Here is a 14898-nt window from a genome sequence, read left to right as displayed (position 1 = left end):
TGAGTAAGTAAAAAGCTAGGTGTGACAGTTAAATTTACAAAATACTGACAGTTAAATTTACAAAGCATGATCATGTAGCCAAGTTTCAACCACAAGTAGCTGCAGAAATGTATGTATGTATGTAAGTACCATGCATTGAGGAATTTATCAGTTTATTTATTGTAATAAATAAGTGTTGGTTGTGATTGCCAACAGGGCAGGTAACATGATAAATATTATTATGTGTTGCAGATACATGATATGTATGGGAATCCAGCCTATCAAATATACCTAATGGTGAAGCTAGGCTAAATTTGATGAAATAAGTTGTCCTATTGCACCTGACATGCTACAAGTCTTGACTGGTTCCATGATCATTGATCAGACGGCAATATAACTACATTACATTTAATATGGTAGCAGACTGTCCAAGGTTGCAAACACAAAAAGAGTGGGATTCATCATTGTCCCTTATTTAGAACCTACAGAAGGTCACCATGAGCTTGACATAAGGTGTTTATATTGCTTACAGTATGCATAGCTATATAAATGCAATACACATAGTAGCACACATATAGCTGTCTGCAACTTTTAGTACTTTGATTACCATAGTTATTATGTGCACACACACACACACCAACACTACACACACAACTACACATACACACTACTACACACACACACACACACACACACACACACACACTACACATGCACACACACACACTATACATGCACCCACACACGCACACATTACACACACGCACACATTACACACACGCACACACACACACGTATAGTTCTGTATTATGTGCAATTGCTAATAAAGTGTTTGTTTATTAATGCAGGCAGCAACAATTAATGTCTTAATCCAAAGTCTGGTGTAACTGATGATCGCTCTCATAGCAGTTGCAAATGGCCACTACATTGATCGGCAATAATCATTTGAAGAGCACTGTCATCATCATGAGGGAAGCTTTTTCATTGGAGAGGAGCTATTCAAACATAATATACTGTATTTAACATGCTTGCACTTAGTTTACTAGTAAAATTACTTTAAACCAACAGATATTTTATTCATGAGCAAAAGTACTATGTTTGTACACACTAAAACATTATTGAGTATGGTATCACAAGTCAACGAGCATCACAGGAGGCATTTTCACAATGCAGCAGGGATATTTATAGCTACAATTTCAGTGTTAGTGTTACTATACTATGCTACAGTGCTGTATTGCTGCTTACACTTTCACACTAGGCAAGCCAAATTTGATATTTTTAAACAGCAATTAGATAACTGATTTTATACAATTAAACTATAGGGGTGTCACTAGCTCAGTTTAGTGCAATGCATGCATGGCCATGTTGGAAGTTTACTTGTTCCCTGTACTGTTGTGTGAAGTACTGTATCTTAGCCTCACAAAAGCTACTTCACTGACCAGCCATGGCCATGCAACTTTCCAAAATAAAGAGACAGACAATGACAAACACACTACTGGTATACACACCTGCTTTAATGATCATCCCACATGGAAACCAAATAACATGTTGACTGGATCAAGGAAACGTTAACATAAAATTACTAGAAACTATCCAGATGGCATCAAATTACTACCCAAATTTTACTAGCTAAGGGTACTTATTAAACATTATTACCAACTTACTTAATCTTCATTTAAGTGTTATGTGTATTTCTATTTTATTATAAAGTACTAACAAACATGTTCATAACAAAATATACAATGCTTTTATAGCAAGTGATGATATCACTATCTGTAGGATATCCAGAAAGATTTCGTTCAGGATATCCAGATAGTAAAAACTACAACTATATAGCTGTTTCAGCCATAGGCTGCACCAACTGAGAGTTTCCAACCCTATTCTTTCAGTATCCTTCAGAACTACAGTGGACTATTTTTGTTCAGAGATAAAATATATTATGATGCTAGACAAATATCTTGTTTGGAGAGGTTTTTTCTATTGTGTGCTTAGTTTAAGAGTGGTCCCACTGTACATTTATCCACTGCAGTTTGGGCTCATGACAATACCTAGCCATTAAAAGCTTCATAAATATAGTCACTGCTGAAATATAAAAGTCGTCAGAAATTCTACCAACCAGCGCAGATGATGCTGAACCAGTTGCACACCAATCCTGCACACATAATACACCCTACATACATTACACTCACAATTATATTACCACAGATAGTTGGATTATAAGTACAACCATGTTGGAAGTCCACATCACTAGGTGCTACTAATCACTGAACTTAACTAATGGAGTTATGACTGGATGCATGTACATGTACCAAAAGTAACTGCTAGTTATAGTTAAAGCACTGCCACGCGTGCATGTGTATGGAAATACAGCATGAGGGGCGTGTCAAGAGGGTAATACAGCGCAAGGTGAAGCCAAGTGCTGTATTTGCCTCAAGACACTTTTTGAGTGCTGTATTTTTTGTATTGAAGGTCTGTAGGACACCTGGTCCTACAGCCTGTTTAGAGATGTTCAGTCAGTTTTTTAAAAGTTACATTGTACTTCCTGATCGTCTTGCTTGGAGTGATTTTCTTAAGTACCCAAATTCCTTCAATTTTCGGTGATCAGACTACAGTACAGTTAATTGGGCAAATACAGTACGCTTGGACAAATACAGTATGGAAAATTTATGCAAGGAATGTTATGAAAATAACCTAACTCAGACAGCACGATTGATCACATGCATGACATTGTAAATCGCCAAACTAATCCTACCAGTTTGTTCTACAACTAGAAATAGATTACAAGAACACCTACTGATAGTCTAATCGAAGTAATAACCCCACACAGACAGCACAATGGATCATATGTGTGACACTGTTGTCAAATACTAAACTAATCCTACTAGTTGTCCTGCAACTACAAATTGATTGTATGACAACTCTGACTCATAGAGTACAGTTATGGTACCATATGGAAAATACAGTACACAGCAGCATTTTGATCCTATAGTATCACGTGGGCATAGCAGCAAGGGGGACTAAGTCAGCTAGAGCACCACAAAGTTTAAAGGCTTCCTCTTCATTCAGAATAAAAAAAAACTGTATCTTAGAAGGTTGCTCATCTTAAAAGGGCATGTCATACAGACCTCCCTAAATAGAGCATGCTGTTTACAAATTGTATCAACCAGTTACCCTAGCTTCCTAGCCTCTCAATTAACTTTTTGTTGCTATACCTCCATGTGCCTCAGTAATATGCATGTAATTATTTTTATGAAAGCGCTGACTCAACAAAGTAATAATCAATGACAAAACAATAGCCAAAAACTTAACACAAAAGTGGGCGTCAATGGTCACTTCAAAGCACTCATGAACTCCAACACACGGATGTATTTGGGCGCTTAAGTTGCAATTCTTCTATAGTATGTAGATCTACTTGAGCTGGATCCTGAAAAACAACTAAAAATTAAAAGCGGATTTTTTCTCGAGAGTTAACATTTCAGCCAACCAGATGATTAGTGGTGACAGCAAAGGTGTCAACAACAGACACATATGGTTTAACTCCATTATAAGTTTGGTAAAGGGCTGTAATGGACGTTGCACTTTTGTGGCTTCTCGTTGGAAATGTATGGTGAAAAGTTTGATTGGCCATAATTATTGTGTCAGACATTTATTTTGAACTATTTTTAGCGGGTCAAGTAGTGTTGCAAATGAGCCAAATTTCAAGATCACGTGTAATTGCATCCATGAGTTATCAGATGTTTTTGCGGATCCAGCTCAACGCGTACATACTATACAACATGCACAAAAGTTGCTTCTAACAAATTCACGCTGCACTGGTATCTATGGTGACGGTCTCCGCTCGAGACACATATGGTATTTCACGTCTGTTAGTACTGTACGTCACATTGAAAGTTTGTACAGAGATATCAAGTGTGTTACTTCCGTTTCCAATCCATGTTAGTATACTGTATCTATGCACGTACATACACAACTGTATTCATGTACGTATGTACAAGTATCAGGAGCGCATCGAATCCTATGGACAAGGACAAGCATCAAATCCCAGGACTTGTCCATAGGATTTGATGAGCTCCTGTATGTATACAGTATGCTCCAAGTAATTTATACAATTCTCAGAATGTGGAAGATATTAGTAACACATACAGCATCTTCCAAATGACAACTGTAAATTGCACGACAAAAGCAGTGGTGATGTTACAAAGTGCACCAAACAAAAAATTATATATTTGGAGACATGCACACACACACACACAGTATGCACACATTATAAACAATAAGTGGTCGGGTTACATCTCAATGGTGGTCATCTACTATTCTCCATCAGTCTTAGTTCATAAGGGTCTTCTGTGGCTGCAAATATTGACTGATAGCCTACAAGAATTGATACAACACAAGTATATAAGGAAACTATATAATACAAAGTTACAGTACGCACTACACACATATATACATACATGATACATAACATGTTAGTCCCTTACTGTCTGAAGTGTTAGTAGTTCCCATTGCAGACCATTCACTGATGTAACTGAGGAAAAGATCAGTACAGCATCATTCCTTAAACAATAGCCCACACACGCATGCAGAATTTCAAACTAGTACAGAAAAAATTGCACATGTACATCTGTGACCCAGATAGTGGGACTTGAATACCAGCTTGAGGAAAATGACTTTCTGTTGAAAAATAGGTTAAAGAAATAAAACCAACTTAATTCAAGACCATACTTGATGACTTGCCAACCATATTGTCAAGTACCACCTTGCACTAAATACAGTGCTAAGATGTATACTGGTGTCTCAAATTTTTGGCCTGCCACATTTAATATACTCACTGGTCAAAGTTAAGCCCATCAGTCCAACTCAGAAGGGCGTCGATGTCTTCATCTCTTATACAGTCTGCTCCCTTCTGCTCAGACAGTGTGATCGCTTGATCTGTGGCCTTGTGTATGGCTTCAGTGGTCTCAGCATTTAATCCTTCTCTGACATGCATCATTCCATTCTGAGTAGTAAATATGACATGATGGATAATACGTACACGATATAATACAATATACAGTAACATATACACACTGCACATGTAGTGGAATATGGACACCTCAGAGAAGACAAAACACAGCTGACTGCTCTATTAAAGTATTTCGGTCTTTTGGGTTTGTAGTTAGGGCGTAAGTAGCTAGACTAGCTAGGGCGTAAGTAGGGCTGAGCGATAATATCGATAGTTCGATACTCGCGATCAAAAAATCATTATCACGATATGATAATTACAGCTTACTATCGCGATATTGCTGTAAGATTACTAGAAACATTGTTACCAAATTTATTTAACTGTTTTGTAACTCTGTAGGCTTGCTTATTTGCGAAATGTTTGGTTGAAGGCTATAACAAGCGGTGTATGAATATTTACATCTCTGTCTGAAAACACTCCCAGATCCCAAATGCAATCTCAGAGTTGCTATTTCAAGATGGTGGCATTCCCCAAGATTACCTAGAAAAGCATGCTTTGCAAATAAGTACTTTACACACATCTTTGGAAACCTTGACTGTAGCGATTATTGCTTGGCATGACCAGTAATTTCCACTGGCCCTTGTCCTAATAAAAAATTAACAGCTACTATAGGAATGTATGTTATATGCTCACCACCTATCAGCAGATTTGTTTTTGGTTGCAACACTTCTACAAGGCAGAATTCATCATACACCCCCCATGGCTTGAACATTGGGTCTGTAAATTATATAACTGACAAAAATTAGTGTTACCCCCCCCCCAAAAACACCTTTGCTGTAAAAAAAGGCACGCCCAAGAAACTAAAAGTATCTGTAACCCCATGTAAAACAGATAAGCTGTAGAAAAACACTCCATGAAATTAATGGGTAACTGAAAGAGCTGATATCTAGAGCGGCCAAGAATCAATGATTTTACTACAACTGACTATGATTACCAAAGAATACCTTGGCTGTAAAACAGGCAAATAAAAGTAACTGGCAACCAAAACAGCTGATATCTGAAGCGGCCAAGAATAAAAGTTAAGTTGATACAACTTACTACAATTATTAACTTGCAGCATTGAATCTTAATCATTCAACTGTGTTCTATACATTCACCCTTGCTACATCCTAAATTAATTCTTTGTAACTCTAATTGGTTGGTAATTTGGCCGCCTTTTTCAATAGTCAGAGTAAAGAAAAAAAGGCGGCCAAATTACCAGTCAATTAGAGTTACAAAGAATTAATTTAGGATGTAGCAAGGGTGAATGTATAGAACACAGTTGAATGATTAAGATTCAATGCTGCAAGTTAATAATTGTAGTAAGTTGTATCAACTTAACTTTTATTCTTGGCCGCTTCAGATATCAGCTGTTTTGGTTGCCAGTTACTTTTATTTGCCTGTTTTACAGCCAAGGTATTCTTTGGTAATCATAGTCAGTTGTAGTAACATCATTGATTCTTGGCCGCTCTCAATATCAGCTCTTTCAGTTACCCATTAATTTCATGGAGTGTTTTTCTACAGCTTATCTGTTTTACATGGGGTTACAGATACTTGTAGTTTCTTGGACGCGCCTTTTTTTTACAGCAAAGGTGTTTTTTTTTGGGGGGGGGGGGATAATATATAACAAAACACAGGTGGCCGGATGTAGAATTTCAAAAAATCACCGAAATAGTCTGACTGCCTGACCACAGTCGCAAGGCTAGAGGCCAAATGAAGCAGCACACGGCCACCATTTCACGCCAAAATAACAAACTCACCAGTGGGATGTGCCTTTTGGGGTTCCGACAAGTGTAGGCCCTCTGCGCTCTGTCTTTTCTCTTATCTTCAATCAGGCTGCTTGTCTTCATCCAATATCAATGCGTCAATTTTCCGTACCAATACATTCTTCAGCAGCATATTTAGAAGCCACAGAATTATTTCAGAGCTCGATTTCAGAAGTGCTTCAGTCCTGGCATTACTATAAGAGGTACACTAGCTAGATATCTGCAACTCCGCGATTGGGATCTGATAGGTTTGCGACCACACCCATCAAATAAAGATGTGGACTATAGTGATAGAGTACAAATATCATGCACACCTCTAACAATCTAGCTATTTGCTTAACAGTAAACAAAATGACCTCACCCCTTATTGGTCTAGCTAGCTGCACACCCCTTGGCTAACTCATGATACTCTAATACAACAGTCATGTAAGATATTCTAATAGAACACTATAGCTAGTTGTGCTACAACAAACAAAAAACATAAACAACATAAACAAAAAAACTAGTATTTTTAAAAATTGTTAATTTAAAAAAATGAAGTAGGGATCTATGCAATAAAAAGTAGTGAAGCAAGAGATGAATGATGGTATTACAGCACAGCTCGGTGGGAAAATCCTTACTTTGGCACATTAGCTATAACAAGTATTTTGTTCAATGCCAAAGTAGAGACTTCCCACAAGGCTATGCTGTAATACCATCATTCATCTCTTGTTTCACTACATTTTATTACGTACATAGATCCCTACTTTATTTTTAAATTAACAAGTAATTGTTGTATCATGAGCCCGAGTGATTTGCCTGATATGTACACCCAAGCTCGAGGGCTGTCAGGCCCGAGAGCGTGGGTGTACATATCAGGCAAATCACAAGGGCACATGATACAACTGATATGTACCATGCCAACTGCAGGCTAAGAGCCCACAGACAATCAATCACCCAAACCAGTACAAGACCGACCACTGAATATATTATATACGTAGATCAACCTATGAAATTCGATTACGGAACAGCAGCGACTAACATTGTGACTACGTCTGTTAACATGAATGGGCAAATCCATAAGGGTAACACAGAAAAATTCAATTAAGCGATTTTACAAGTATTTAAAGCCACTGCATCGTTTTACAGACTGTTTACAACATTTACTAAACATCTATAGGGGTAAGCTTCACTGTAGAGTATTTATCTTGTGTCACTCGAAAAGTGGACGTGTCTGTATTAAAAAATGCAACGAACCGCTTGTAAATATGCTATAGTACTAGTTTTCACTTTAAGCCAACGTTTATCAACTCGTAGGATGGTAAGGGTGACAAATCGCTTCTGTCTGACTGCTGTAGGATGCAAAATCAGATGCATGGTTTTCATCACATGACCAATAATAAATTCCCACAATTGATTTCGGCTTCAGTTTTATATAAAGAAATTGGTGGTACTGCTCCCATACCAAGACCATGGTATATTTACAATGTACCATATGGTTTAACAAATGTACCATGGCCAACCGTGGTTTGTAAGGTACGTACCCTGAAATTTGTCTTTGAAGTTAGGTGGCTTTGTGGTACATTTTTAAAATGCTAGTATAGAAACACCTTAAAACAGCAAAAAAATTCATGATACGAATACTGAACATTTGTATTACAGCCAGTCTTGTACAAATGCCCAGCTTTATTTAGCCACCAGGGATATAGAGAATTATAACAGCTTAGAATTATTAAATATGGATCTCAAATGAACATTTAGTGAATATAAGTGAATTCTGTGCAGTGTCCATTAGTATATCTGCAGGTATAGGCAACCTTCCTTGTTTCACTACTTTTTAGCTATTCCTCTGTTTCACTACTTTTTTCTTTCTTTCTTTGATCCCTGAGGCCATACCTATTCAAAAAGTTGTTGCTCGGATCTTGTTACAAGAAAAAAAGGGTCTAGCTGTCAGATAATAAAAAGAAAATATAAAAACATATCATACTGCACTGTCTGCAGGAACATCAAATTACAAGCCACATACGTAGCTATTGAAGGGGTATAAACGTAGATACATTCATATCACACTAAAGACTAACGTTTTGGTATAGCATAGGTTTCCTTCGTCAGGGGGTGGGGCACTGGCCTAAACAGATGTTGCTAGGATTTGTAAATACAGTACACTCTTTCTAAGGGGTTTATGCCTATGAGAAGCCTAGCTTTATGAGATTAAAATTTAGAGCAGCTGACTCAGTGAGTGTTCTGTTAGAGTATTGTAATCATTTTGCAACAATTATAAGTTAAATTCCACATTCCATGTGATCTGAATTTTTTCTAATTATAAAATCTGTGCAAAATTGGGTCAGTCGGGTCCGAGTAAACTTTTCAAGTATGGCCTAATCCAACTTAAAATTCCAAATTTTTCCTTCTACTTGTATTACAATTCCATGCCAAAAATATGGCAGCTACAGCTGTTAGAGTAAGACTTCATTAATAATGCCTGATGATGGAGGGATAGAGGGGAGGCAGGAATGAGGTCTACTAAGAAGGAGGCTGCTATGTGAGTTGTTACTTCAACTACCCATGTTCTACAAACACAATATATGACTACATAGCTACAGAGTTTTAGGGGAACATAAAGTATTTGACAATTTTGGCCTGTCCATGGGTCAGGCAGCCAGCTTCAAACCCAGAGATTCAGTGCATTGTTGTTTTCTTTAGACATATGTGACCATCTCAGCGAAAACCCGTCTAGTTTGCACAAATTTTGAATTTCTTTTTATTTTCTCAGCATTATCTGCATTGTCCAAGGAATGGTTCGCCAAAGTTTCAGTCAATTATGGTGAGTAATTTTGGAATTACAGCACTAGAAAGTAGGGAGAGCAAGGAAATCGATTCGTCGAGTGACTATACTAAAAATAAACTACAGGTGCTTACATTCGCAGCCATGACTTATGTTTGGGTTAGTCTACAGAGTTGAGATTTTGCTTACAATGTTCAACATGGATTGGCAGATTGACCAAGGTATAGCTTTAGCCCTGCAGTCACTTGCACATAGGTGTATGAAGGCGGTTTTACTGAAAAAATGGCAACAATTTTGTTTACGTCTACCGCATCATAAACAACATACGTGACACGCAAACCATTGGGGCTAGAGAAACGAAACAAAGATTTTTGAACTCCCCATGAGTAGGCGAATAAGATGGTGTATAGGTTTAAGGTTACGGGTTACCAGATAAATAATTTTGTAGGCGCTTTGCTTATAGTCCTGTTTTAACTGTTTTGCATGGAAGAACACACTAAAATTACATGGTATATTAACGTACAAGTGATACCATAAGCGGCGATACACTCAACAAGGGAAACACTTGTACAGAAATACAGGCACTAAACAGCAAAACTGTTGATTGCTATTCATCAAAAACCAGGTTTCATGGAAAGCCACATCGTGATATTTAACATTAATAAGCTATCACTTAGTGATTTCTAGGTCCTCACGAACGAATTGAGTTGTTATCCAATTGTAACAGCACGGTAGTGGACTTGCGGTATTTCCGTAGCAAAACTAATCGCCATTATCTTTGAAAGATATGACAACTAACCAGCCTCTAGTCAGTTTTCCCACAGTCTCCATGACAGGACCTGGACCACCCATTGACACTGCCATAAAAAAATTAGTACTAATTGGCTGACAGCTGCTATTTTGATGAATAATAACCACATTAAACAGTAGCGCTAAATGCTGGTTCAACCATATTGCTGGGAGGACTTAATTATACACTTGACTACCTTTGGCAGTAAATTATTAACACTCAGTTTGTATGATTCCTCTGCTATTATGGCGTGGTTATACAACGCTTTGAAATCAACAACAACACCTGCTCGAGTTACTGGCATCAAAAAATAATAACCTATTATTAAGCCCTAACTGGTAACCAAGACTTCCTTTCCTGAGTAATGGCTTGATTAAAACTTGCATAAAATTTTTTTGGGGAACACGCATAATTTCACCATTTTTTAAAAATTTTTAAACACATGCTTTTGCAAACTAGATGAGACAGTCACATATAGGGTAAAAGATATACCATAATAAAGTAGACCTGCATAGCCAAACTGCTTCTTTAATTTTTGTAAGTGTGCATGTGTGTATGTGGATGGGGGAAGGGGCAGTGCTTACTCACACACTGGAAAACAGCAGTCTGGATATTATTTATAAGATTTAAATTTACTACTCACCACATCACCATCTGCCAACTGTGCTATGCCATAACTTCCAGGGCGGTGGTTCTCAGTTTTGCTTTCTCCCTTCTCATGCACCTATCAATGTAATCCCTGACTACTACTAATACGGGCTGGGGTGGGGATTTGCATTTCTGAAAATTACAATTCCCGGCCTACTGGGGGAGTACTAGTGATACAAACCCCGACCAAGTCTCGGCCTGCAGACCCGGGGAATACTGGGGCTAGGAGGGGATTTGTACGGTCGTGTGGCATTGGTGATACTCAAAGTGAAATAACCTATGTTACCACCCCTGTTTAGGAATTTGTCCATGGCAGAGTTAAAAGTAATGAAGTTTGTTATAGAGAACTGGTTCATTGGAGACTTGATAGATTTGATGGCAAACAAAATAGCTATTCTCAAAGTGAATAACCTGTTACCACCCCTGTTTAGGAATTTGTCGCGTATACAGGGATCTAAAACACGTTATGGGTATCTACCACCATTGCAGCACCAGATAAATCGCTTATTAAAGCACGCACGCGTATGCATTCACCACATGAAGGATAGTATGAACGTAATAGCTAGCACCAGGAGTTCATGAACTCCTGCTAGCACCCGAGACACTCTTTCCTAAACTGAAAGCACACATCTTCGCTGTCTGAGTGAAATTCTTTAGCGAAGACAAATCAGTCCCCACTATGTCGTGGAAATTTTGCGATCAATCCCCCCCACCATCCCCGACCTTTCCCCACCCTCAGCCCGTATCAGTGGTAGTCGGGTATTACATTGATAGGCGCATTACCACTAGACTTAGTCTGTGATCTAGGGGCTCGCCTCGAGCTGCTAGGCGTGGTACCACCCTTCTTCCTTAAAGGAGTGACAGTTGCTTCATCACTTTGTGTCTCTTAGGCGTTCTACTAGCACTGGTGGCAGTTTTCCGCTTCTGAGAATTACGAGGAGAATTACTTACGCTATCCTGTAGCGAGTTGGTCTATGAAGAGTTATTAAATTAATTCGAGCGCTAAACAATGCTGCTCTTTCTCACCAGTAAGCGAATTGACCGTCTTCTCGAAGTGGCTGGTTCTGAAAACACCACTGCGTCCATTATAACAGATAACAATTAATCAGTAGGTACAACGGGTATAACATGTATCAGTCAACCCCGGTCAACTTCAAAGCCAAGACATTGGCGCCACTTTGAGCAATACCGTAAAACACGGAGCTCCGTTTCAGCTTTTTTTTTTTTTTTTACTATTTCGTATGGTGAAGACAGACGCCACGTGTAAAAATCTACCTGATCCTAGAAGACAAAGAAACGCTAGATTCTAACACGTGATTCAAAACGGTAATTTTATAGAGTCTGGTAGTTTACCTTGTCTACTTATGTGTATGATTTGGATGTACAGGCTACGCCTAGTCTCGCGTGGCCAGACCCTTTCCGCGCAGCCGCTTATCGATTGGAAATTATAAGCGCCGCGCTACAAGGTGGCGCTTATAATTTCCAATCGATAAGCGGCTGCGCGGAAAGGGTCTGGCCACGCGAGACTAGGCTACGCCTCCTATATAGTTAGTGGAGCAGCATAGCTAGCAAAAATGAACAAAACAGAAAGTATGAAACTTTGCAGATAGTACCTACCGTGTATTTTGAGACATGGAGCCATCGCAGATTTGACCTTTGGTGTCCTCTACAGCATAGATTTATAAACTCCAGGTCCTAGGGTTATATGTCTACAGTTCACATGATTTTATGCTCAAAAATAGTGACCTTTGTCTATATATCACCCATGCAACACTCAATTTGTTCAAACTAGGTGCCAAATTGAAGATCTTTATCCAAGAAACAATTGTTGCAAGTTTGTAGCATATTCCATTTCAAAGTTATGGTAATTTTATACCAGCAGTATATTCATATAAACTCAACCGCCCACGCAATCACACTCTATCTACATTCTTTGTTAGCCACTCAATTTATATATATACTTTTAGTTATAACCATGAGCACTGCAGGTTACGTATACAACCAAAAAGTGGAGGGGTGGGGCATGGGGGTATGTACCCTCCTCTCTTGTGGTAGTTAAACAAAAGCTCATAATTATACATATCAATAGTTTTAACTACAATGGGGGCTTCTGTAATAGTTCATTTGGGGGGAAGGGGGGGTGTTTTTTTACCCCCTTTGACGAACAACCTCCTTAAATTGTAAATCAATATCACTGAATATGTCAACAACAATTGTACATTGGATGAATACATGGCATGTGTATTTTGTCAGGTGCATGAATAGCCCAGAATTGTACCTGAGAATATATACAAGCATGCATGAGATTACATCTCGTCATTCTCAGGTACTGTAGGTCATTCTGGCAGGTACTTGAGAGGTAATGTTCAGGTACCTGAGAATGCGCCTGAAGGAATCTAAAATAACCTGGGTGTATACGGCATGTCCCTTTAGATGCCATGTGTGTAAACCAGCTATGCACACAAAGATCTCTACACCATCGTCCCCCCTTACTCTCATTTTGACTCCCCTTAAGTCATTTCCTAAATGAAGGTCTGACTGATAGTACTGTTTCTAAAACCTGTATGCTAAATTTTTATTGTTGTAAAGCTTTGAAAAATACTTTTCTAATACTCCTTTGAGATAAATCAATAAAGATCAGTAGATTAAACTCAAAATTTGTGGTTGTTTATGGCTATAATTTGCTTCTGTAAATATAATAATAGATGCACAAAACTATACATGCTACTATCAGTCACGTTTGCTTAAAACCTTAAAACCTTATACGTATCTAATGTACTGTATTGATAGTTAATTTTGTGAACTGACTATAGGGAGATTATGGTCTTGAACTACCTACATCTTCTATCCCCTTAAATATATATAGTTGTCTTTAGAGAGACACACCCAAGATGTTGGGGAGTCTGAGGGTATAACCAACTAGACAATTTGTGTTTCACAGTTTGGTTCTATATAGCAAAATGCGTTCCATGTTTGCAAGTATAGCTAAAATGCTAACAACTTCAGTACATCTCCCCATGCCTCACCCCTAGATATCTCTCCACTTTTTGGTTGTATATGTAACCTGCAGTGCTCATGGTTAGCTAAAAACTATATACACAAAAATTGAGTGGCTAACAAAGAATGTGGATGAAGAGTGTAATTGTGTGGGCAGTTGAAAATCTTCAATTTGGCACCTAGTTTGAACAAATTAAGTGTTGTGTATATATAGACAAAGGTCACTATTTTTGAGCATAAAATGAACTGTAGAGGACACCAAAGGTCAAATCTGCGATGGCTCCATATCACAAAATACACTTCATGGTATATGCAAAGTTTCATACTTTCTGCACAAAGTGCACAATATTTCACTATGCCGCTCTACTACTATCCAAAATTTACAATTGTCACGTCCACTTTTGGTGCATAATTGGGGTCAGAATATAAATCTGATAGGTAGATTTCTTTTAATCACATCAGACAATCAGATACATATCATGCATATGGCAAATATCAATTATTAAGTTGTTGTTGCCATCATTTAGAACTAACACAAGAAATGAGTGCTGCTAACAGACAAGATGCTGAATTTGATAATCGCTTACAGCAAATTGAAGAAAATATTCAGTGGAATAGACGTGCATTAATTGTGGGTGGAATTTCTGTTTGTGGATTCTGCATTCTTTCATGTGGATTTTGTATTCTATTGTGGAAATATCATGATCAGCTTAAACAAACAGTTGACAGCACTCAAGGAAGAGTTGAGGATATTCAAGATAGCAGAATTATAAGGCTAATAAGATGGAGTGCAAGTTGGGTTGGGTTAAAGTAAATCATCTTATTGTGTGGCATATACTCATGTTGTAGATTTGAGATTTAGGCAAATCACACGTTGTAAGGAATAAGGATTAGTAATAATCATACATGTACGCACATGACAACTGTGCTCATGTATACAGTATACTCCTCTCAGAATGCGGAAGATAAG

General features: G+C 38.1%; 1 protein-coding gene and 1 long non-coding RNA gene across 2 annotated transcripts; one reads left to right on the top strand and one right to left on the bottom strand.

Moving 5' to 3' along the window:
* Positions 1–551: 551 nt before the first annotated feature.
* On the bottom strand, positions 552–12141 carry LOC136262896 (protein MFI-like). The gene is made up of 6 exons (XM_066057314.1): positions 11958–12141; positions 10927–11903; positions 4812–4978; positions 4461–4507; positions 4270–4350; positions 552–974 (listed from the first exon to the last, which is right to left on the bottom strand). Exons 3-5 carry the CDS (start codon positions 4970–4972, stop codon positions 4283–4285), a joined length of 276 nt encoding a protein of 91 aa, XP_065913386.1. The 5' UTR covers positions 4973–4978; positions 10927–11903; positions 11958–12141; the 3' UTR covers positions 552–974; positions 4270–4282.
* Positions 12121–14815, top strand: LOC136262897 (uncharacterized). The gene is made up of 2 exons (XR_010704387.1): positions 12121–12257; positions 14456–14815. It is a non-coding gene; the product is annotated as an uncharacterized lncRNA (long non-coding RNA).
* The last annotated feature ends 83 nt before the right edge of the window (positions 14816–14898 follow it).

This window comes from Dysidea avara, chromosome 8 (genome assembly GCF_963678975.1).
Source record: "Dysidea avara chromosome 8, odDysAvar1.4, whole genome shotgun sequence".
Classification (NCBI taxonomy): domain Eukaryota; kingdom Metazoa; phylum Porifera; class Demospongiae; order Dictyoceratida; family Dysideidae; genus Dysidea; species Dysidea avara.
The sequence above is the reverse complement of the archived record's forward strand: the minus strand, read 5'-3'. Positions and strand labels throughout refer to the sequence as shown.

Excerpts from the sequence above, each read along its gene's own strand:
- LOC136262896 (XM_066057314.1), bottom strand. The coding sequence starts at position 4,972 with ATGATGCATGTCAGAGAAGGATTAAATGCTGAGACCACTGAAGCCATA. Across the intron at positions 4,508-4,811 it reads GATGGGCTTAACTTTGACCA|TTACATCAGTGAATGGTCTG; the intron begins GTGAGTATATTA and ends TCTTTTCCTCAG. Across the intron at positions 4,351-4,460 it reads AACTACTAACACTTCAGACA|GCTATCAGTCAATATTTGCA; the intron begins GTAAGGGACTAA and ends CAATTCTTGTAG.